The 26,279-nt window shown below is 36.2% G+C and overlaps 1 protein-coding gene and 1 non-coding gene across 4 annotated transcripts in view; both read right to left on the minus strand.

Moving 5' to 3' along the window:
* The window catches only part of DOCK7 (dedicator of cytokinesis 7), a 223,800-nt gene that overhangs the window by 158,456 nt on the left and 39,065 nt on the right, over positions 1 to 26,279 (minus strand). For all 3 annotated transcript variants that reach the window (XM_055304932.1, XM_055304934.1, XM_055304933.1), the window contains exons 5-11: positions 24,627 to 24,756; positions 24,319 to 24,531; positions 23,893 to 23,978; positions 12,394 to 12,460; positions 10,817 to 10,966; positions 4,305 to 4,385; positions 2,463 to 2,628 (exon numbers count right to left, since the gene is read on the minus strand). In XM_055304932.1, coding sequence (XP_055160907.1) covers positions 2,463 to 2,628; positions 4,305 to 4,385; positions 10,817 to 10,966; positions 12,394 to 12,460; positions 23,893 to 23,978; positions 24,319 to 24,531; positions 24,627 to 24,756 — 893 coding nt within the window. The remainder of the gene's footprint in view (positions 1 to 2,462; positions 2,629 to 4,304; positions 4,386 to 10,816; positions 10,967 to 12,393; positions 12,461 to 23,892; positions 23,979 to 24,318; positions 24,532 to 24,626; positions 24,757 to 26,279) is intronic.
* Positions 16,329 to 16,518, minus strand: LOC129497961 (U2 spliceosomal RNA). Its single transcript, XR_008662014.1, has one exon. It is a non-coding gene; the product is annotated as a U2 spliceosomal RNA (small nuclear RNA).

The following is a 26,279-nucleotide window of genomic DNA, read 5'->3' on the forward strand; positions in this document are numbered from 1 at the left end:
AAAGAAAAAAAAAAACACTGTAATTAGCAAACATGTTAAAAATGATTTCAAAGTTCAAGACAAATATTCAAGTCAATATTCTATACATAAGAAGTAAATATTCTAAAAATAAAGTTAAGAAAACAATTACATTTAAAATAGCATAAAAAACAGTAAAATATTTGGGTATACATTTAACAGGAAAAGTGCAAGGCTTGTACACTGAAAACGATAAACTGTTGAAAAAAAAAGTTAAGATCTAAATAAATGGAGAAACGTTCCATGGATTGGAAGATTTAATATTGTTAAGAGGGCTTGGGGCAGCCCGGGTGGCTCAGCAGTTTAGCGCGGCCTTCAGCCCAGGGCCTGATCCTGGAGACTCAGGATGGAGTCCCACATCAGGCTCCCTGCATGGAGCCTGCTTCTCCCTCTGCCTCTGTGTGTGTGTGTGTGTGTGTGTGTGTGTGTGTGTCTGTCTCTCATGAATAAATAAAATATTAAAAAAAAAAAAGAAATTGACAGCTGATCCTAAATTTCATATGAAACTACAAGGGCCCAAAATAGGGAGGAAAAAAAAACTTTAAAAAAGATAATAAAGTTAGAGGACTGTTCTCTCCAATTTCAAAACTTATTGCAAAGCTAAAATAATCAACACAGTATAGTACTACCAGAAGCTCAGATACATAAATCAACGGAATAGAATTGAGAGTCCAGAATTCAACCCATATATCTATCATGAACTGATTTTCAACAAGAATAGCAAGACCCTTTGCTGGAGAAAGAACAGTCTTAGCAAATGGGTGCTGGGACAACTCATTATCTACATAAAAAGAATAATGGTTGGACCTCTACTTCTCATGTAGCCAAATAAGAGCTATACCTATAAAATTCTATAAAGCATACAAGTAAATCTTCCTGATCTGGGGTTAGGTAATGTTTTCTTAGATATAACTCCAAAAACACAAGCAACAAAAGAAAGGAGAAACGGAACTTCATCAAAATTTTAAATCTCTGTGCTGCAAACAATACCACCAAAAAAATAAAAAAAACAACCCACAGACTTGGAGAAAATATTTACAAATCCTTAATTAGATAAAAGATTTGTATCCAGAATACACAAAGAACTCTTATAACTCAATGACAAGTAAATTTTAAAAAACATGTAAAAAATTAGCATACACTAGAAAACAAGACAAAACAGATATTAAAAATAAAAAGGGCAAAGGATCTGACTACATATTTATCCAAAGAAAATATATGAATAGCCAGTGCAGTAAAATAATACTAAAGATCATTAACTATCAAGGAAAGGCAAATCTAAACCACAGTGACAAACCTCTTTACCCACACTAGGATGGCTGTAATCAAAGGACCAGATAATACAAGTGTTGGCAAAGATAATAGAGAAATTGGAACCTTCACACACTGCTAGTAGAAATTTTAATGGAGCAGCAACATTGAAAAAGAGCCTGGTAGTTCATTAAGGTGAAAGAATTATCATATGACCTAACAATTAATTACCAGTTTAAAACCAAAAGAAATGAAACATATATTCAAATAAAAGCTTGTACATGAACATTAACTGCAGTATTTATACTAAACAAATAGTTTAAACAACCTAAATGTCCATCAACTGATGAATAGACAAATAAAATGTGCTATATCCACGTGATGGACTATTATTTGGCAATAAAAAAAAATTAAATACTGATACATGCTACAACATGATTGAACTTTTAAAACATTACACCATGTGAAAGAAAGTATTAACAAAAGACTACATGTTATATAATTCTATTGATATGAAATGTCTAGCATAGACAATACATCTATGTCTGCACAGACTAAAGAGATCAGAGATTGGGATCCCTGGGTGGCGTAGTGGTTTGGCGCCTGCCTTTGGCCCAGGGCGCGATCCTGGAGACCCGGGATCGAATCCCACGTCAGGTTCCCGGTGCATGGAGCCTGCTTCTCCCTCTGCCTGTGTCTCTGCCTCTCTCTCTCTCTCTCTCTCTCTCTCTCTCTCTCTGTATGACTATCGTTTAAAAAAAAAAATTAAAAAATAAAAATAAAAACACTTTAAAAAAAAAAAGAGATCAGAGATTGTTTAGGGTTGTCTTTGGGAATTAGGGAAGAAGGGAGAGTTACTGCTAATGAGTAGAAAAGTCTTCCAAATTAGACTGCGGTGACAGTTGTAGAACCTTGTGAATAGATTCAAAAAAAAAAAAAACACCACCAATGAATTAGACACTTTAAATGGGTGAAATGTATAGCATATGAATTACACCTCAATAAAGCTGTGGGTCGGGGGGAAGGCAAGAAAAAAAAAAAACGCTGAATGCCTCTGAACATTGCAAGGTGTACAAATAAAACAAGCCAAAAAAAAAAAAAAAAAAAAACAAACCCAAAAACAAATAAAACAAGCCTATATAGAAAAATTTAAAAAGTATACATTTAAAATATTTTATATAAAACACTCTTACCTCCAGTGCTTATTTCCACCTCTGTAGAATCTCTTTCCAAACTCCCTGCACTGCTAACAATATTCATTAAATGGATTGCAGTCCAAGCAAAAGGCATGCGATACTTCCCAAGTCTTTGACAAAACTGATCGGCTTGACTTTTCAGCTTCTCCAATTTTTCCTTATTCTGCAAAACAAAACTTTATACATTATATAATTATGCTCAAAAGAAATGAATTAAAGACTACTTCATAATACATAAAAAGACAGGGTAAGAACTCGCAATTCTCAACTCAGATGGAAAAATAATCTATACCTTTCAGAGATCAACTAACACTACATTTATCTTAACCAGTGAATAATTTCAATCCATTCTATAAATGTATGTGCAGAGTAAGTCCTTCAAATTTCTCTTTGTGATTATCTCATCTTGGTAGGAAAGAAAGGAGAGCAAGTGTCAAACATGTTTATGTATTACAAGTACTATTTTATGCAAAGAAACATAACCATGTTCTAGCCAATAACTGCTAAATACAAAATATTCAAGGTTATGACTTACTAAATTTTATTATTCTAAAAAAGATGGAAGTAGTTGAGCCACTTGGAACTAATCCTTAATTTATGGCAAGAAAAGGAATAAGGTAAGGTGGGAGTGGGGGGCACAAATAGGCTAATAACATATAAACTCAAAATTGTAATTAAAGAAATAAAGAAAAAATTATTACAAATGGACTAAACCCTAGAAATAGACTGATGGTCCAAACACTATGTAACTATCTAGAAGATACCAGGAAGCTGGCCCAACTTTTAGGCTGTCCTGGACACAAACGCTAAGGTGGCCTATGAGAACTAACCGATGGGGAAAGCCAGAATACAGAGAACAGTATCATGTCCTCAGGTCTACCTATATTAGCAGAAAAAGCTCAGTTCCTGTACTAATTTCACAAAGATAGAAAGCAAAACATATTCTAGATTTTGGTAACTTGTCCAATATTCCTCAATCATACTATCCTGGCTGTTTCAACTATTAAATCATGTGGTCAAAGATCTAAGATCTTCTGTTATTTTTTAGCTAACACAGGGTATCTGAAATTTGGTACCAACTTTATATGAATTATTTCTGCTTTATATATTGATCCAGATTCTAAAACTTAGTCATCTGATGGCAAAAGATAGATTGCATTTTCTATTTTTACTGTATTCCTCAATTATCTGCAGCTTGACAGAGCTCAAGAATAGTCATCTCACTATGAAGTTTTATTATGAATATCACTATTTTGTAAAACTATAACTATTTTTGAAAATTTTAGTTATTTGGGAATTAAGTGCATTAATTTCTCGTCAAGAAAAAAATTCAGAGTCAATTAGTTTGGGGGTGAGAGAGATTTTGAAGAATAACACAGCACAGAGGCACCTGGGTGGCTCAGTCTTTTAAATGTCTGACTCTGGATTTCAGCTCAAGTCATGATCTCAGGATTTTGAGATTAAGCACGGCACTGGGCTCCCACTGGACATAAAGCCTGCCTAAAATTCTCTTATTCCAAAAAAAAAAAAAAAAAAGTTCTCTCATTCTACCAGTCCCTAGCCACCACCCGCCGAAAAAAATGACATATGACAAAAGCTAGGTGGCAAAAAATATAAAGAAGAAAGTAATAAATTGGGTAGGTCAATAGAAAATAATGAATTAGTAGTGAAATTCCTTAATATGCTTTGTATAGTATTCTCCCAAAGAATAACTTCAGAAATCAGAGGATGTTTAGGGTTGGGTTTGAGGATTTAGGGGAAATGGGAAGAAAACTATATGACTATAGAGATGGGAAATGACTATAAAAGTGAGAAAAAATGTGAGGCATGACAATCTACCTTCGTCGCATCTGCTTCTTTGAAAATCATATATGGTTCTGCACACTCTCCAATGTCACCTTGCTGTAGAACTTTTTCTAACTGTCAAAGAAAAAAAAGTAAAGACTAATTAAGCTGAAAGAAAAAAAAAAAGCAATCAGCCAGGAATGCAAGGATGGTTCAACATTAAAACCAACCTTTCAACATAAAGTACATTAACAGAATGACAGAAAACACACACAATCATCTCAAGTGATACAGAAAAATAACTAGGCAAAGTTCAATACCCTTTGAATGCTAGGAACATTCAACAAACTAGGAATACGAGAAAGCTACCTCAACATAATAAATGCCGTATATGGAAATACCAGAGCTAAAATCATATTCAGTGGTGAAAGACTGAAAGTTTTTCCTCTAACATTGGGAACAAGATATGGATGTTCACTTTTGCCAATTCTATTCAACAAAGTACTGGAAGTCTAAGTCAGAGAATAAAGCAAGAGAAAGAGAAAATATAGGACCAAATCTGAAAGGAAGAAGTAAAATTGTCTTTGTCTGTAGATGTAATCTTTTGCACAGAAGAGCCTATTACACACACACACACACACACACCACGGTTAAAACTAATAAATTCCACAAAGTTACAGGATACAAAATCAACATGCAAAAATTAGTTGTATCTCTATACATTAATAATGAACAATTCAAAAAGGAAATTAAGGGATCCCTGGGTGGCGCAGCGGTTTGGCGCCTGCCTTTGGCCCGGGGCGCGATCCTGGAGACCCGGGATCGAGTCCCATGTCGGGCTCCCGGTGTATGGAGCCTGCTTCTCCCTCTGCCTGTGTCTCTGCCTCTCTCTCTCTCTGTGTGTGACTATCATAAATAAATAAAAAAAAAAAAAAAAAAAAAGGAAATTAAGAAGACAATTCCATTTACAGTAATATCAAAAACAAAAAATATAGGTATCCCCCACTTTTAGAAAGCTCCCATTATGCCACTTTGCTTTTACAAAAGACCTACAATACTAGTTTTCATTAACTGAAAGAAATCTAAGGTTTCACCTTTATAAAAAAAAAAAAAAAGGCAAAAAGCAAAAATAACATTCAACATTTGCTTTGCAGTTGCCAGATATATAGGCAGTACGCACCTTGAGAAACAAGAGTGGCACTGCCAACCCTCTTCCCTGGACACTATACTCAGCATCTTAGCATCAAGCTGCCATAGCTGTGAACTCTATATATGAGCATCTGGGCTTTATCTCAATTTATTTTGTGCCTTTGTTGGCAAGATTATATCCAATGGTAGCAGGAAAGCCTAAGAGAGCTTATTTTTGGAGGTCCAAAAACACTCAAAAAATTTTCCATATAAATAAATGGTAACTGTTTTTTCACTTTACGCCATTTCAGCTTACAAAAGTTTCATAAAGGCACTCTTCTTCCAGATAGCAAGGAAACCTGTACTGAGAAATTAACAACCAAAAAAGGTAAATGATCTGTAATCTGAAAACCATAAAACACTGGTAAAAGAAATTGAAGAAGATATAAAAAGACATCCCATATTCATGGACCAGAAACTTTAAAATCCTTAAGATATCAATTCTACACAACGCAATCTAGGGATTTAGTGCAATCTCTACCAAATCTCAAGGATTTTTGTTTGCAGAAATAGAAAAATTCATCCTAAAATTCATATGAAATTTCAAAGAATCTTCAATAATCACAACAAACCTTTATAAGGAGAACAAAGCTGAAAGTCTCATATTTCCAGATTTCACAATACAAATCTACAGTTATAACAAAAATTTGATACTGACATAAAGACATATATAGAGATGAGTGGAACAGAATACAGCCCAGAAATAAACCTTCATGATTTTCAACAAGATTGCCTAGACCATTAAATGGGGAAAGGACAGTTTTTTCCAAAAGTAGTATTTTAAAAACTATATATCCAAATGTAAAAGGAATTTAGACGCTTAGCCTTTATCAAATACAAAAATTAACACAAAATGAATCAAAGACCTAAATGTAGACCTAAAACGTAAAACTCTTAAGAGAAAAATTAGAAGCTTCATGACACTGGAATTGACATTTTCTTGGATTTGACACAGAAAAGCAAAGGCATGGGTGGCACACACGGTTAAGCAACAGACTTGATTTCGAATCAGGTCAGGATCTCAGTGTTTTGAGATTGAGGCTCATGTAGGGCTCCACATTCAGTAGGGAGTTTGTTTAAGACTTTCCCTCTCCCTCTGCCCCTCCCCCAACTTCCTCTCTGTCTCTCTCTCAAATAAATAAATCTTAAAAAGAAAAAAAATAAGCACAAGCGCCCCTGGGTGGCTCAGTTGGTTAAGCGTCTGCCTTCAGCTCAAGCCATGATCTCAGGGTCCTGGAAGTGAGTCCCACATTGGGCTCCCTGCTTAGCAGGGAGTCAGCTTCTCCCTCTGCCCCTTATCCCACTCATACTCTCTCTCTCTCTGAAATAAATAAATAAAATCTTGGGGTGCCTGAGTAGCTTAGCTGGTTAAGCAGTTGCCTTCAGCTCAAGTCAGGATCCCAGGGTCCTGGGACCAAGCCCTGCATTGGGCTCACCGCTCAGCAGGGAGCCTGCTTCTGCCTCTCCCTAGGCTGTCCATCCTCCTTATGCTCTCTGGCTCTCCTGTGTCTGTCAAATAAATAAAAAATCTTACATACATACATACATACATACATGCATATATATCTTTTAGAATGATCTTTTTAAAAAAAGCACAGGCATACCTCAACAAAAAATTTAATTAAAATACTTTTAAGGTTATTCTGTTATCATTACCTTAATGATAAATGAAATGAAATTTTTAAAAAAAGCAAGTTTATCTTTCCCTATTTGTAGGTTTCTTTCAATGAGCTTTGTTTTTGTACTCTAAACTACAATAAAAAATAATCCAAACAAAACGGTATTACTCCTTCACATATTTACCAGAAAGCAACTAAGCTGTTAAACAGAACCCAAGGGGCACCCAAGGGGCACCCAAGTGGCTCAGGGGTTGAGCGTCTACCTTTGGCTTAGGTCACGATCCCGGGGTCCTGGGATGGAGTCCCACATCAGGCTCCTTGCATGGAGCCTGCTTCTCCCTCTGCCTATGTCTCTGCCTCTCTCTCTGTCTCTCATTAATAAATAAAACTCTTTCTGTGTGACTATCATAAATAATAAATAAAAATTTAAAAAAATAAATAAATAAATAAAACTCTTTAAAATAAATACATACATACATACAATACAATACAATAAACGAGCAAGAAATTAATGATCCTGGCTCAGGGCAGCCCAGGTGGCTCAGCGGTTTAGCGCCGCCTTCAGCCCAGGGCGTGATCCTGGAGACCCCGGATCAAGTCCCATGTCAGGCTCATGGAGCCTGCATGGAGCCTGCTTCTCCTTCTGCCTATGTCTGTTCCTCTCTCTCTCTCTCTCTCTCTGTGTGTCTCTCATTAATAAATAAGTAAAATCTTTAAAAATAATACTAATACTAATCCTGGCTCAGCCAGAATTCCAGTATCTCAGACAATGATATATTGCACTAATAGCTCCAATTCTTCACCCTTCCTTAACCCTGCTCATTGCTACATGACGTGGGAATTCCTCTGAATAAAAAGGCCAGCCAAGTATATATCCCAACTCCTTGATTTTGTGTTCTGTCACGTGACTTGTCTTGGCCAACGGAATGTTAGCTGGATGTGACCTAAAGCTTAAAAGGTGCCTATGCAGGTGGGTCTGCTTTTTGGCACTTCTACAATCACCATGAGAATGTGCCAGATTAGACTGCTAAAAAAGAGACATATAGAAAAGTACAGCTTCAGCTGAATCAACTGACCCCTCCACCACACCAAGAGACAGCTGCAGGAACACAAACCACCTGTATTGATTAACCACCAGACAACTCAGATGCATGACCTAAGTAAGTGCCTGCTGCATGCTACTAGGATCTCTTTTTCTTCATGTATAGTCATAACTCACCAGCACACAGATCAACAGAATTCTTCCTCTCAGGAAACAAAACCATCCCGCTGCACCACGAGTGATTTAAATTAACATTTTCTTTAAAATTTTAATATTTTAACTTGTTCAATATTTTAAAATTATAAAAAAGCTTGTTCTATGTATACACATATATTTGTATACATCTATATTTTATAAAATTGACATCATACAGTAGTTTTGTACCAGATTTTTCACTAAATATTATACGCCACATGTTTCTGTATCACTAAAAATTCTTCCAAATTGTGGTTTTATTTGCCATGTATCGCATCATATGAATGTAATATGATTTATCTCCCTATTTACTTATATTGAACATTTATAATTTCTTACACTTAATCCTATCTAAACTGTTCACTCCCATGATGACAACCAAATCTTGTCACTAAATAATCTCACTTTCAAACAGTAAATATTCCAACCATCAGCTGTATCTTTACATATCATAATATCATATCTTCAAATGTGTTCTATTTTATGAAAACATACCATTTTCCCATGTAAAGGAACTTGTATATACTATATTTATCAATTGTATTAGTATCTAGAACTTTACTCTTTGAGTTTCTAAAGACCACTGCTGCTAAATCCTTGCTTGTAGGACTGATTAACTGCTCACAGTAGCTAAGACCTATTTTAACCTGAATTCATAGCAATGTGTCCACAAATTAGGACATTATTCCTGTGGGTAAACAGGATTCATTTCATGACAATCCATTTTATAGCCTTATTGTAAAATTCATTACCTTTTAGGGTAATTTTATATAAATGAAGATAAAATGATTAAGGAATATATTTTAGGCTTCTATCAAATCAAGGTCAAGTTATGGTAAAGTATTCTTCAAGTTATCCTAAGCTAAACAGCTTAGTAAAATTCAGATTTTAAATTTTGAATCCTTATTCTTTTCTTTGTTTTTGTCTTTGTTATGTTTTGTTTCATGTTCTTATTTATGACCCAGTTAGTTAATATATACTTTAATACCAGTTTCAGGAGTAGAATTTAGATATTCATTACTTATGTATAACACCCAGTGCGCATCATAAGTGCCTCCTTAATATCCATCTCCCATTTAAACCATCTTCCTGCCTACCTCATCCTCAATAATCCTCAGTTTGTTCTCTATTGTTAGGAGTCTGTTTTATGGTTTGCTTCTCTTTTCTTTTTTCATGTTTGTAATTCTTATTCTTAAGTGGCTGACACTCAAATCATAATGCTCCATGACCTCAATGATTTAGATATTCATATTTATATAATATTTATGTAATATAAGAACTGAGGGATGCCTGGGTGGCTCAGTGGTTGAGTGTCTGCCTTTGGCTCAGGGCGTGATCCTGGAGTTCCAGGACTGAGTCACGCATCAGGCTCCCTGGATGGAGCCTGCTTCTCCCTCTGCCTAGGTCTTTGCCTCTCTCTGCGCCTCTCATGAATAAATAAGTAAAATATTAAAAAAAAAATACAAGAACTGAGTAATAAGATCATAGTAAGCTTCCTGTGACAGTTAATTTTATATAACAACTAGGCTATGATGCCCAGTTATTTGACCAAACTAACCTATGTGTTGCTATGAAGGTATTTTTAGAGGTGATTAGCATTTAAATCAGTAGAGTACGGGCACTTTGGTGGCACAGATGGTTAAATGGCTACCTTCAGCTTGGGTCATGACATCAGGTTCCTGGGATCAAGTCCTGGGCTCCCTGATCAGTGGGGACCCTGCTTCTCCCCCTCCTCCCTGCTTGTGCTCTCTCTCTCACTATCTCTCTCTCACTCTCCCACATAAATAAATAAAAATTTTATAAAAATAAATACATAAATTAGTAAAGCAGACTGCCTTCTCCACTACCTTCTCCAATTGGTGGAACTCATCCAATTAGGAGAAGGCCTTAAAAACAAAGACTGAGGTTTCTCAAATAAATAATTCTCAAGACTGCAACAACGAACCCTGCCTGAATTTCCAGTCTGCTGCCCTTTGGAATTCAGACTCAAGACTATAATACCAACTCTTACCTGAACTCCAGCGTGCCCGCTTGCTCTACACATTTCTAATTTGCCAGTCCTCACAATTACATGAGCCAATTCCTTAAAATCAATCAATCTCTCTCTGTGTTTATGTATGTGCTCCATCCTACTGATCTGGAGAGTCCTGATTAATAGAGCTACCATTCAAAAAAAAAATTTAGGTAGCACCTATAGTGCACACATCCAATACTGTGTTAAGAAATATTACGGTGGGGGCACCTGAGTGGCTCAGTTGGTTAAGTGTCTGCCTTCAGCTCCAGTCGTGATCTCAGGGTCCTGGGATCAAGCCCTACATCTGGTTCCCTCTTCAGCAGGGAGTCTGCTTCTCTCTCTGTCCCTCCCCCTATTCATGAGCACTCAATCTCTCTCATAAATAAAAAAGAAAAATTAAGATGAAAAAATAGATGATATCTTTGCTCTGAAAAGCTTGTGATATTAACAGAGAGATAAGTATACAGACACTACACAAATAAACTTATATTTTTAAAATTATTCTCACCTTTATTACAAGAAAAACATCTTGTGAAGGATAAGTAATAGAAAAAATAGCTGATCTTGCCAAAGTGGTAATGGCAGCAGGTGGTACATGGGGACGTAATAATCCTTTCATTTGTTCAGAATTCAGGTCAAAATAAAAGTTTTCTGAAATCTAAAAAAAAATCATATATTAAATTTAAAATCTGTACATTTTATAAAAATAAAGTACATTCAGTCTTATTATAGATACTACAACATTATACTAACATACAATTTATCACATATTTCAATGACCAATCTTTACATGTCTAAATCAAACCAAAAAGAAATATACAAACTATTTGGGAAATATACAAGAAACATATCTAAAGAACTACATTCCTAATATTTTTGACTAGAAATGTAACCTATAATACAGTACACAAAGAAATTATTAAGATGAATTACCTCAAATGGAGTCTTTAAAAAATTATATGAATATTTTAGGAGATTGGTTTAGCAAATACAAGCTGCTAGGGAAGAGTTACACTGCAAAAATCTATAATATATTGATAGCAGAAGTCACTACAAGTACTCGGTTTCTATTACACATTAGTTAGGCTTAGAACATAAGTTAAGAAATGCTGGACGAGGAAAAAAAAAAAAAGAAATGCTGGACAAGGAACGCCTGGGTGGCTCAGTCAGTTAAGCATCTGACTTCAGCTCAGGTCATGATCCCAGGATCCTGGGTTCGAGCCCTGCATCAGGATCCCTGCTCAGTGTGAAGCCTGTGCTTCTCCCTCTCCCATGCTCTCAAATAAATAAATAAAATCAAGAAAGAAAGAAAGAAAGAAAGAAAGAAAGAAAGAAAGAAAGAAAGAAAGAAAGAAAGAAAGAAAGAAAGAAGAAAGAAAGAAAGAAAGAAAGAAAGAAAGAAAGAAAGAAAGAAAGAAAGAAAGAAAGAAAGAAAGAAAGAAATGCTATATGGCCCTCTGAAAAACTCCTAAGCTAGGGACACCTGGGTGGCTTAGCGGTTGAGTGTCTGCCTTTGGCTCAGGTCTGATCCTGGGATCCGGGATCGAGTCATGAACCGAACCGGGTTCCCTGCAGGGAGACTACTTCTCCCTCTGCCTATGTCTCTGCCTATCTTTCTCTGTCTCTCATTAAAAAAAAAAAAAAAAAACTCCTAAGAATAATAAAGATATGAGTAAAACTAAAGCAGTATATAAGACAAAATATTTCAAACACACATAAATGATCTTTTAGCTAATGAATTTTAAAACTGCACCAACAAAAATTCCTAATGATTCTTAGCCTTTATATATTATTTGCTTAAAATGCTTTCCTTATATTAGTTTTTCTTAAACTAAAAGAAAGTTGCTTCTGCTACTTGCTTTTGGAATTCTTTCAATTAAACAAAAACTAAGTATCAACTAAACTATTTTACAGTAAGAAAATATTTACCATATCTCAATAAATTAAATTTCTATTTCTTTGAAAAGATGTATGTTTCACAATTCACATGAAAAGTGTTACTTATTTATCTTTTAAAACAAATTAAAAACCAATTTCTGAAACCTAGGATTGTGACCAGACTGTGCTCAAATAATAGACTCTTACCTTTTTCTTTTCCTTGACATCATATAAAGCCAAACTTGCAAAAATGGGTTCAATTTCAATTTCAAACCTTTAAGAAGAAAGAAAAAAGTTTAACCTTTCTACATCAGTGCTATCCCATCTATGCTACTCCTTCTTTCTGAAACACTTTTCCATGTATAGCTTTCTGTCTAAACCATTACATTACCTAGGTAATCCATATATTCAATGTAAAAAAAACTAAGAAAACACGTAAAAAATTTCAGAGGAAAATGGGAGCACACAAAATTCCACCAGATGGAAAGAACCAAAATTAAGTTTCGAGGCCTACACATTCTAGACTTTTGTCTATGTATAAATGCATGTGGTGAATGGATTTTTTAAAAACAAAGTGTGCCACTATATATTTAGTAGTCTGCTTTTTCAACTTATTATTCTATGGATATATATCCCTGTCATACATATTAATCTAACCATGATTTCTAATGCTGGCATAGTAATTTTCATTATATAAATATGCCAAAATGTACTTTTTTTTTTTAAGATTTTATTTATTTATTCATGAGAGAGGCAGAGACAAAGGCAGAGGGAGATATAGACTCCATGCATGGAGCATGATGTGGGACTGGATCCCGGGACCCCAGGATCACACCTGGGCCAAAGGCAGACGCTCAACCGCTGAGCCACCCAGGCATCCCACCAAAATGTATTTTAGAACTATAATCCTTAAATTGTGGTATCTAATTTCACTTCTAAGAACAATGATTTACATATAGCAAACATTTAGTAAGTATCTACTGAATGAAATGATATGTATAAGTTAACTAAAACTCTAGAGCGGTGGTTCTCAATAAAGGACAATTTTGCCCCCAACGGGACATTTGACAATATCTGGAAACATTTTAAACTATCATTACTGGGATCCCTGGGTGGCGCAGCGGTTTAGCGCCTGCCTTTGGCCCAGGGCGCGATCCTAGAGACCCGGGATCGAATCCCGCATCGAGCTCCCGGTGCATGGAGCCTGCTTCTCCCTCTGCCTGTGTCTCTGCCTCTCTCTCTCTCTCTGTGTGACTATCATAAATAAAATAATAATAATAATAATAATAATAATAATAATAATAATAAATAAACTACCATTACTAAAAATAAAATAAAATAAATAAATAAAAACTATCATTACTGCAGGTGTATTATTGGTATTTCAGTGAGTAGAGACTAAGCCTATATGGCAAAACATTCTGCACTGTGTAGGAGAGACCCTGACAACAAAGAATTATCCAGACAAAAATGTCAATAGTGCTAAAGTTATAAAAACTCTGTTCTACACTGCTCATTTTTTTTTTTTTATCCTAAGAGTATTACCAAAGTCCTTGCCAGAGATGACATACTCACATTGGGTTAAAGGTTTAATGAACGGTGACTCACAAAGATTTGGACAAGATTTCAGAAGAACAGCTACAGAGAGTACAATTCTCCAGGGACAGCAATAGCAGGGAGTCATTATCAATCCCTGACCTAAAAGAGACCTTGGAAGTGGTAAATCAAAACTTAGAACAGGGACACCTGGGTGGCTCAGCAGTTTAGCGCCTGCCTTTGTCCCAGAGCATGATCCTGGAGTCCTGGGATCAAGTCCCACATCAGGCTCCCCACATGGAGCCTTTTCCTCTCTGCCTATTTCTCTCATGAATAAATAAATAAAATCTTAAAAAAAAAAAAACTTAGAAAAAATAGATAAGGACCCTTCACAGAGGTGGTCTTGGAAGAAGGAGGCAACCAATCAATATGACCTAGCAGGGAACGAATAAAGGGAAAAAAATACCCCTAATTTCACTCTCTTCTACCCTCTAACTTCCTAATGCCTCTTTTAGCAGAACTCAATGGAGAAGCCAAATAGGAATTTTGGTGATACTGTCTACACAGCTCAACTTCTACAATGCCTACTCTGCAATCTCTGTAACACCTGTTACTGTCACTCTCTCTGACTTTGTGACTCCAGTGGGTATGTGGTACCATACTGGACTTTTAATATGCATCTCTTCATATATTTATGACCATATATGTATTGTCTTTTAAACCATTTTTCTATTTCTTGTGTGACATTTTCCTCATCAATGTATACTCTTTATCATTCTACATATGGACACTTTGTCAAATGAATATATTGAAAATATCTTCTCCCTCTATATGACAGAGAAAGAAAAATACAGAGAAACAGATATCCACCTGTCCTGCCAATTTACTGAAAAGATTACTTTTCCCCACTGTCTATAAAAACTATGTTCCAAGACCTTCCCCCACCCCCCAGCCATGGATACCTGAAACCTTGTGGGTAGTCCTGGAATCTACATATACTATGTTTTTTCCAATACATAAACAATTGTGATAAAATTTAATTTATACTTTAGATACAGTAAAAGATTAAAAGGAATAGAACAAACAAAATAGAACAAGTACATAATAAAAGATATGTGAATGTGGTCTCTCTCCCTCAAAATCTTATTGTACTGTACTCATCCTCCTTTTCCTTACGATGAGATGATAAAATGTCAATGTTTAAGTTGAAGTGGAGAAGGACATAGGCTACCTATGTATTGTCAAAAGGATCATCATCTGCTTCTGGATAGCAACTGACCACTGGTAAATGAATCCATGAATGAGAGGGGAACTATAGTAGTACCACTTTAATAGTAAATCAAAAATCCATGAACATATAGGTCTATCTCTAGTTCTATTTCACTGGATGGTTTATTTAATTATGTGTCATTGCTATACTGTCTTAATTATGTAACTTCACATTAAGTCTTGATACCTAGTTTATAGTGCTTCAAAACTGCCCTGCCTCCTTTGACCCTTTTCATTTTCATATAAATCTTAAATTCAGAGCAGCCCAGGTGGCTCAGCACTTTAGTGCCACCTTCAGCCCAGGGCCTGATCCTGGAGGCCCCGGATCGAGTCCCACGTCCCACGTCGGGCTCCCTGCATGGAGCCTGCTTCTCCCTCTGCCTCTCTCTCTGTGTCTCATGAATAAATAAATAAAATCTTAAAAAAAAAAAAATCTTAAATTCAGACAAAAATAAGCAAAAATGGATCAAATGTAACAGAAAAGTTAATTGCTTATTCAGAAAGTTAGCATCCTATTTTCTAATTTAGCAACATAAAATTCACATATAACAGTTTTTTCTATGATGTTGGACAGTATGGACAGTATTTAAAGATTCATATTGTTAGTATGATGAACAAAGATTGGAAATCTTGAGGAAAAAAAACCACTGTATTTCACATTAAGGAAGGCTCCTCCTGGGGATCCCTGGATGGCTCAGCGGTTTAGTGTCTGCTTTTAGCCCAGGGCGTGATCCTGGGGTCCCCGGATTGAATCCCACATCAGGCTCCCTGCATGGAGCCTGCTTGTCTCTCTGCCTGTGTCTCTGCTTCTCTCTCTGTGTCTCTCATGAATAAATAAATAAAATCTTTAAAAAAAAAAAAAAAAGAAGAAGGATCCTTCTAATGCATTACAAGGATTTTTTAAAACCGATACATCATTTGATTTTTTTTTTAAATGTTTCAAAGGCTCTTGCATTGTACAAAGGGACGGCCATGGTTGCTTTTTTAAAAGTCTTCTCTTTTTCAATGTATACTTCTCATACATTCAGTTTATAATCTGAGTCAAAAGAAATTTTAAAAAGCATACCATACTACTCTCATGCAACAAAACATAACCATGCTTCAGTTTGTCAAGAAATACTATTTAAGCACTTGATATTCAGTGACTACTAAGTTGCAAAAAGGGTTGTTGTTGGTTTTTTTCACTAGAAGTGCTGATTTATTTGAAATGTTGAGAATTCTAAAACATCCTCAAAAAGGTAATTTCTAATTACTCAGAGGCCTATCAAAACACACTACTAACAAAATATTGGCTTATTTCTTTCAGGCTTTCTTTTTTTTTATTTTTAATTCCCCTAAGGAGGTGCACTGTTCCTGGGAGTACTATAATACCAGGTCAATGTATGGAGTAGATGGAGCAAACTCCTATTCCATCTCCTACTTCCAAATATCCATTTATATATATTTGGCTAGATGATGTATCAGATATTAAACTGATAAGAACAGATTTTAGTGGAGTATATTTTAACACATTTGCTTTCATACAATTTTCATTATACAGTTTTGAACATTTTATCAACATGTATTGACCTTCTATTATGACTTATGGTCAATTTTGCCTGATAATAATACTAATAATCTGGAATTACATTTTTGCCTTGGAGTTTTTTGAACCATACAGATACTATGTAAGCTTACGGTTATGAACTCAAGAGGAGTTATTGTCTGGGTTTTTTTTTTCCTGTTTCATATCTAAGTTTCTCCCTGCTCGAGCCAAAGTCATAAAACACAAAAATCTGCACCACCTAGAATATTACTCCAATAAAATCTGCTGCTGGTAGTTACTTATACAAGAGTCTGTTTCCATCCTGCTTGAGTACCAAGCTCTTTCTCTTATAAAGTCCATTGAAACAGGGTTGGGCAATAGCCCCAGTGTAAAAATTTGCTACAAAATGCTTACTCCTATGGAAATATTTCATAGCATTTCTAGGCTCCCAAGAATTCTTAGTTTTCTATCAGCTAACCATGTCCCAGAAGGGTTTCCCTGAATGTCTAGACCATTTTATTGCTGACTCACAGTCTTAATATTAAAAACAATTTTCTCATGCAGGATAAAGGAAGGTTATTATTCTTGAAGAATAAAATGTAAGAAAATATTTTCAAAAATGTATCAGTTTCTATAATTGATATGTAAAATAAAACTATCATTTCTGACTCTTTCTGAATTCACAATGTGACTAAGTTCTTACTTACTCTAAACCTGGATTTTTCTTATGATAGAGAAATCATATATATATATATATATATATATATATATATATATATACACACACACACACACTTCTTGGTTAAGAATTTTTAGTAAGAGGGATGCCCGGGTGGCTCAGCAGTTTAGCATCTGCCTTGGGATCAGGGCGCGATCCTGGAGTCCGGGATTAAGTCTCACATCGGGCTGCCTGCATGGAAGCTGCTTCTCCCTCTGCCTGTGTCTCTGCCTCTCTCTCTCTGTGTCTCATGAATAAGTAAATAAAATCTTTAGAAAAAGAAAAGAAAACAATGGCTTCCCCAAGAATTTATCAAAAAAAAAAATTTTTTTTTAATAAAAGCTGACCAACTAAAACTAAAGGACACAAAATGATGTGAAAAAAAAAACCATTCTATATTTTATTTAAGGGAGAAATAACAAATTTATAACCTTATTAGTCAGTAAGTTCACAAGTATAAAACCACAATGAGATACCTCACCTCCACTATAATTAAAAAAAGATTAAAAATGTTGGCAAAAATCAGACAAGTTAGAAATGCTATACTTGATACTGGGAATATAAAATTGTGCAGCTGCTTTGGAAAATAGCCTGGCAGTTCCTCCAAAATTTAACCATGGAGTTACCAAATCAACCACAATTCTAATCGTAGGCATATACCCAAGAAAAATGAAAACGTATGCTCACACCAAAACCTGTATGTAAATGTCCTAGCAATATGATGTAACGGCTAGAAAAGTGGAAACAACCCAAATGTTCACAACTGATGAATGGATAAACAAATATTTTGTATCCATCAAGTCAAATATCAATCAGCCACAAAAAGAAGTACTGATACATGCTACAACAAAGAGACACCCTTAAAACATTATACTAAGTGAAAGAAGACAAACAAAAAGAAACATAAATTGTATGATTCCATTATTGGGAAATGATCAAAATAAACAAATCTATATAGACATAAAAGAATAAGTAGTTGCTGAGGACTGAAAGAATTGGGGGGAAAAGTGAAAAGTAATGGATATGGGATTTTTGAGGGGGATGATGAAAATATTCTAAAACTGACGGTGATGCTGCTGCACAAATCTGTGATTATATTAAAACCCACTGAATTGAACATGGAGTGAACTGGGTGAATCCCCTGGTGAACTCTGCAGGATATACTTTGGGTAAACTGCATAATATGTGACTATAATTCAATAAAGCTGTTATTTTTTAAAAAGTGGAAACAACACATGCTCATCAACTAATAAATGAATAAAATGCACTGTATTCATGGTATAGTATTATTAGCTATATAAAAGAATGAAGTATTGACATATGCTACAAAATAAACCCTGAAAACATTACACTATGTGAAAGAAGCCAGACATAAAGGGCCAAATATTACATAATTCCATTTATATTAATTATACAGAATAGGTAAACTTAAAGAAACCTAAAACAAATTGTTGTCAGGGGCTGAGAGAACAGGGAGTGACCGCTATGGATACTTTGATGAACTGAATTGTGTCCCCTGAGAATTTATATGTTGCAGCCCTAATCCTCCATTTGACTACATTTAGAGATAGAGCCTTCAAGTAGGTAATTAAGGTTAAATGAGACAATAAGGCTGAGACTCTAAGCCAAAAAGACTGGTATCTTTATAAAAAAGAGAAAAAGATACCAGCACCTCTCTTCTCCTCGTGTAGGAACAAAGAAAAAGCTATGTGAGGGTACAACAAGGTGGCCATCTGCAAAGCAAGAGGCTAGGCTTTGAGAGAGCCAGGAAGGTGAAAGGAAACTGAGTCCCTGCCCTTATGAGACAGCACAACAAACAGTCCCTCAGATTTTTTTTTTTTAAATGATTTACTGGTTATCTATTTCTGGTGTCTACAGGAGGGGGATTTGTTTACTCATCTCAGACCATGTGCTAGGGATGGTCATCCATCTCTAGGGATGACTAGGAGACCTCTCCAGGAACAAAGAAGCTGGTGGGTGCAAATTTCCTCTCCAACCCCGCAGTCTACATACCTACTGGAACCAGCACAACGCAAACTCAGCAACTAACTTGCTAAAAGTGCACTGTGCCTCTTCATTCTCCTAGACCTGCTGCCCCCTACAATACGCCCTTGACTAGAACCCATCCAAAGCAGTGCCACAAGTCTGGCAGTGTGCACGCAACCCCAACAGGCACCAGCACCACTCCAAAGTGACTGCTACTCTGAAGAAAGGGAAACATAATCACAATAGCAGTCAAATGGCACCAGACAGCTGGTCTGACTGCAAGCCTGTGGTACCAGACAGCTGGTGGCACCAGACAGCTGGCGGCACCAGACAGCTGGCACCAGACAGCTGGTCTGACTGCAAGCCTCATCTGTGGCAACAGACAGCTGTGGCACCAGACAGCTGTGGCACCAGACAGCTGGTCTGACTGTGGCACCAGACAGCTGGCACCAGACAGCTGGTCTGACTGCAAGCCTCATCCACCAATGAAACCTTTAAGGGAAACACAGGGAAATTGCCCTGCAGTTCAGTGCTACTATATCTCTGCCAAATGCCTGGTCCTATTCAACCTAAGCCTAAGGCGCAGCCCCAAACTGGCACACTAAAAACATAGGAACCAAACCCTGCCTACAACAAGCAATAAGAGCTGCTGTAGATGACTGGACTGAAGGCAAAAGCAGCTCAGCCATGATAGCAGGATGCATGTATCACACATAGAAGACCCCCTGAATAACTGGATTCTGGTGAACAGTGGACATTAGACCACAGGGACCTACAGGACCTCTTCTTCATAAGGCTGCTAGTTTCAAGAGCAGGAAGCATAGCTGATTTTCCTAACACAGAGACATACACAGAGAGTTAGATAAAATGAGGAAACAGAGGAATATGTTCCAAATTAAAAAACAAGACAGGGCAGCCTAGGTGGCTCAACGGTTTAGTGCCGCCTTCGGCCCAGGGTATAATCCTGGAGACCCGGGATCGAGTCCCACATTGGGCTCCCTGCATGGAGCCTGCTTCTCCCTCTGCCTGTGTCTCTGCCTCTCTCTCTGGGTGTGTCTCTCATGAATAAATAAATAAAATCTTAAAAAAAAAAAAGACAAAATTACAGCAAGAGAACTAAACAAAACTTATATAAATAACATGCCCAATTGAGAATTTAAAGAAATAGTCATAAAGATACTCATGGGACTGGAGAAAAGAGGAGATGATCTCAGGGAGACATTCAACAAAGAAAAAGAAAACATAACAAAATAAAACAAAAAATCAGAGATGAAGAACACAGTAAGTGAAATTAAAAATACACCAGACAGAATACATGGCAGAAAACAAGAAGCAGAAGAGATCAGTGACCTGGAAGACAGAGTAATGGAAAGCAATCAAGCTGAATAGAAGAGGGAGAAAAAATTGTAAAAAATGAGAAATGACTTATAGAATTCAGTGATATCATAAAGTGTAGAAACATTCATATCATAAGTGTCCCAGAAGAATAGAGAGGAAAGGGGGCAGAAAACTTGTTTGAAGAAATAATAGCTGAAACCTTCCCAAATCTGGGGAAGGAAATAGAAATCCTGAGGAGGCACAGAGAGCTCCTAGCTATATCAACCCAAGGAAGTCCACACCAAGACACATAGTAATTGAAATTACTAGTGACAGAGAATTCTAAAAGCAGCAAGAGAAAACAATTACATACAAGGAAAATCCCATAAGGCTATCAACTGATTCTTCAGCAGAAACTTTGTAGGCCAGGGACACCTGGGTGGCTCAGCAGTTGAGCGGCTGCCTTTGGCTCAGGGTGTGATCCCAGGGTCCTGGGATCAAGTCCTGCATCAGGCTCTTCACAGGGAGCCTGCTTCTCCCTCTGCCTGTGTCTCTGCCTTCTCTCTGTGTCTCTCATGAATAAATAAAAAAAATCTTTAAAGAAAAAAAGAGGGATGCCTGGGTGGCTCAGCGGATTAGCACCTGCTTTTAAGCCCAGGGCATGATTCTGGAGTCCCAGGATCGAGTTCCACATTGGGCTCCCTGCATGGAGCCTGCTTCTCCCTCTGCCTATGTCTTTGCCCCTCTCTCTCTCTCTCTCTGTCTCTCATGAATAAATAAATAAAATATTTTATAAATAAATAAATGAAAGAAAGAAACAAACAAACTTTGGAGGCCAGAAGGGAATAGCATGATATATTCAAAGTGCTGAAACAAAAAAAAAAAACCCTGTAGCCAAGAACACTTTACCCAGCAAGTCTATCTTTCAGAAGAGAATGAGGGTAAAGAGACAAAAGTTAAAAGAATTCATGACCAGGGATCCCTGGGTGGCGCAGCGGTTTGGCGCCTGCCTTTGGCCCAGGGCGCAATCCTGGAGACCCGGGATCGAATCCCACATCGGGCTCCCGGTGCATGGAGCCTGCTTCTCCATCTGCCTATGTCTCTGCCTCTCTCTCTTTCTCTCTCTGTGACTATCATAAATAAATAAAAATTAAAAAAAAAAAAAAAAAAAAAAAGAATTCATGACCAATAACTACTAAACTAGCCCTATGAGATATGTTAAAGGTGATTCTTTGAGTGTAAAGGAAAGACCGTAAGCAGGAAAAAAGTAGGAAGCACAAAAGCAGTGAAATTCAGTGTATCTGTAAAAGTGAGTCAAGGGACTGACAAAGATGTATGGTATGACACCATACACCTAAAAAGGGAGGGGAGGGGCGTGTAAAGAATGGGTTCAAACTTAAGCAGCCTATAGACTGCTTATGGATAAGATGTTACACACAAACCTAATTGTAACCACAAACTCAAAACCAGTAATAGAAATGTAAGATATAAAAAGAAAGGAATCCAAGTATATCACTAAAGAAAGCCAGAAAATCATGAAAGAAGTGAGCAAGCAGAGAGGCGGGGTGGCTCAATTAGTTATGCAACCAACTCATGATTTTGGCTCAGGTCGTGACCTCAGGGTCATGAGATCAAGCCTCATGTCAGGCTCTGTATTAGCATGGAGTTTGCTTGAGATTCTCTCTTTCCCCCTCTGTCCCTCCCCTCACTCATGCATGCTCTCCCTCTCTGGCAAATAAATAAATAAATCTTTACCAAAAAAAAAAAAAAGAAGAAGAAGTGAGCAAAAGAAGGAAGAGAAAGAATATAATGCCAAGCAAAATAACTCAGTTAGTAAAAGACAAAAACTGAATGATTTCACTCACATGTACAATTTAAAAAACAAACGAACAAAAAAAGACACAAACCAAAAGAAAGACTCTTAAGTGTAGAGAACAAACTGATAGTTACCAGAGGGGTGGTAGGTTGGCAGATGGGTGAAACAGGTAAAGGGGATTAAGAGTACACTTATCATGATAAGCACTGAGTAATGTACAGTATTAGTGAATCACTACATTGTACACCTAAAAATAATATAATGCCATTGGTTAACTATGTTAAAACTATAATCTTAAAACTAAATAAAAGAACAAATAAACCACTGACTTTTTAAAGAGTGAATTTTATATGTAAATTATATCATAATAAAGCTATTAAAAAAACAAAAGAAAAAAAACAAAAAAAAATCATAAGAACTGATATTAGCTGTCCTGATACTCAAAAGACTCAATGCACTGAAGCACTAACAGGGGTCTAGATAAATCTAACTAAATAAATAGTGCCTTAACTTACAAAGGAAGAAAACTACCCAAGTTATCCAGAGATAGAAGTGGTCTGTCCCTATGAGCTGCTTCTTTTAGAAAGTTCTATGAATTGAAACTTCCTTTAAGTCAGAACCAAAAATAAACTATAATATTAACATGATATAATGAAAAGAGTATAGTTTATTTTTTTCAGTAACTGGGTGCAAAACAATGAGCATGCCTGTTAACCTATGCTTATGCTTTTGAATCCTGGTTTCCTCATTTGTAAAATGAAGAAAATAATGTCTATCTTATACAATTAGACTGAAGACAGGATGAATTAAAATAGAAATTAAAAAAGAGAAAGCACTTGTGAAGAACAAAATTTAAGATAAATCACTTTAATGATGTTAGGTCAAAAGTCATTTAACTATTTTACATAAGGAAAAATATATATACTTCAAAATCTTCACACACACACACAAAAAAAAAACCCACAAAGCCTACCAGGTGACAAATGTATAATCAACTCTTTAGGGATCCCTGGGTGGCGCAGCGGTTTGGCGCCTGCCTTTGGCCCAGGGCGCGATCCTGGAGACCCGGGATCGAATCCCACATCGGGCTCCTGGTGCATGGAGCCTGCTTCTCCCTCTGCCTATGTCTCTGCCTCTCTCTCTTTCTCTCTCTGTGACTATCATAAATAAATAAAAATTTAAAAAAATTTAAAAAAAAAAAATCAACTCTTTAAGGGAAAAGCTACTTTGCCTTTATATTCCCCAAGCCAAGTATAGCAACTGGTAGACACAAGATATTTAGGAAATGCTTTTCAAGTTTTAAGATTAATTATATATAGCTGTGACAAAGAGTCATTTCCACCTGTGAGCCAAAAATGCTCTTAAACTCAGCTTCATACATCAACTCTAATGCTTAGTAGCATTTAAAATTATGTATAGAAGATCATTCTCAGAAGGGTACAAAAACAAGTACAAAATCTACTGGGATTTTATTATACTAATACTCAAAATACTATTTGAAAAATAAAAGTTAATACCATAAACAAAATAAATACTCACTTGAGTGATAAACATTTTACAAGAAGTCTCTGACCAAAATGCTCTTTGGGCACATCAGGAACACTAAGTCGTTCTATGGGCTCTTCCTACAAATTGACAAGCAACATTAAATGAACATTTTTATATTTCAACCCTTTAAAATTTTTAAGAACTTATTAATCAAATACTTGGAATCTTCACAACTGAGGACACAAAACAGGACTGATTTACCCTCAATCAGAAGTCATTAGATCCTAAGTGTGCTCGATTCACAGAGGTTATATATTAAGTATAATATATTCACTCAAATAAAAAGTATGTTTCATTTACTAAAATTATACCCATGTTTCAGTTAAGTTTTATTCCCGACAGTATAATAATACTATATGCAATACTTCCAAAATATCTATCTTAATCGTCTGCTTCTTTATATCCAAATATCTATACCTCATCTGGTGATGGGTGCAGAGCAAAGAGTTCCTTATGACGATTCGATTTCCTTTGGTCATCATTCTGCCGGTCTATTTCTTCATTAGGAGTTCGGTCAAGTAAATTGGGAAGCAAAGCATCAGGAAGTGAATTTTTCAAGTCAAAAATACTGCAGGCCCAGCTACCCCTGGGAGTATCATCTATTGACATTGAACGTCTTTTAAGATCATCCTGCCATGCAAAACATTAAATATATTAATGAAGAAATAAAAACATAAACTACTTTCAAATAATCTCCTTTAGTCATTTAAAAATAAAAGTATTACTTGCTCATCCTGGTAGCTGTTGCCATCTGGAGCTTCATCAGATTCAAAGACCTGCTTTGGCAAACCTTTTTGCCTTTCTTTCTGTTTATCTAATGTATTAGGATTAAATCCTGTTCCCAATTTATGATACCTATTCAAAACAAAGTAGTTAAATAAAGATCAGTTTTTAGAAATTTTTCATTTTCACCATTATGTAACGAGCCAACTGTTCTCTGTATTATTTCTGAACATTAATAAGGACACATTCCAGCAGTTTTAATTGTGTTAAACATTTAACCAGAGGTTTAAAAAGATTTCCATTCGGGGCACCTGTGTGACTCAGTCGATTAAGTGTATGCCTTCAGCTTAGGTCATGATCATAGGGTCCTGGGATTGAGCCCTGAGTCAGGCTCTCTGCTCAGGAGGGTGTCTGCTTCTCCCTCTCCCTCTGCTGTTCTGCTTGACGGAGCTCATGTTTTCTCTCTTGAATAAATAAAATCTTTTAAAAAAAGAAAGAAAAAGACTTCCACTCAAAGTTCCTTTATTACAACTAGAGAGCAGATTAGAAGATTCCAAAAGTAAGTCATATTCTCCTTTCCACAACAACCATGTATTATTTTTTTTTTAGATTTATTTATTTATTTATTCATGAGAGACACATACACACACACACAGAGAGAGAGAGGCAAAGATACAGGCAGAGGGAGAAGCAGGCTCCATGCAGAGAGCCCCACGTGGGACTCGATCCCGGGACTCTAGGATCACGCCCTGAGCTGAATGCGGCACTAAACCGCTGAGCCACCCAGGCTGCCCACAACCATGTATTTTTAACATAAGTTGTACTTCCAAGTCAGATAATTTTTTTCTTTTCAGTAAAAAGGATAGGAAGCAAGGTTAAAGAGTAAATTGAGAGAGTAGAAAATATATACTGCATTCATAACAATGTAAATTTTTAAAAGGTAGAAAAATTAAAAGCACTGAATCTTAAAATTTCAAATAGCCAAAAAACGTTCCTTGTGTCATTATATATAAAAGATCTTAAACAAGCTAAAACTGCAGACTTTTTTAAAAAAAATTTTTAAAGATTTTATTTATTTTCTCATGAGAGACACAGAGAGACAGAGGCAGAGACATAGGCAGAAGGAGAAGCAAGCTCCATGCAGGGAGCCCGATGTGGGGCTTGATCCTGGGACTCCACAATCATGCCCTGAGCCGAAGGCAGATGCTTAACTGCTGAGCTACCCAGGCATCTCAAAGCTGCAGACTTTTAAATGGAAAAACAGTAAGATCTATACCATTGTATACATATATCACTTAACATATATTGCTACATAATATACATATCAGACTTAGAATTAACTCTTAAATTAAGGTAACCTTCTTTCCTAAAAATCCAATATCCAAGAACATTAAACAGACACTAAGATCAAAGAGTGATTATTATTCCACACCTCATACAGTCCAACTGGGGAAAATTTTAATTGGAACAAAAATAATTATGATTACTAGATAATGATACGGTTCTTGTCACCAGTGAATTTATGAAGTAGTAAAGAATCACACTTGATATGAATCATTCATATTGTGTCTTGTTCCTAAAGATATTAAAACAGCAGCTACACGATGTTCATATCACAGGGTAATCACAAAGTGAAAGAAAGCATTTTTCTCTAA

The sequence above is a fragment of the Nyctereutes procyonoides genome, unplaced genomic scaffold (genome assembly GCF_905146905.1).
Source record: "Nyctereutes procyonoides isolate TBG_1078 unplaced genomic scaffold, NYPRO_anot_genome, whole genome shotgun sequence".
NCBI classification, from domain to species: Eukaryota; Metazoa; Chordata; class Mammalia; order Carnivora; family Canidae; genus Nyctereutes; species Nyctereutes procyonoides.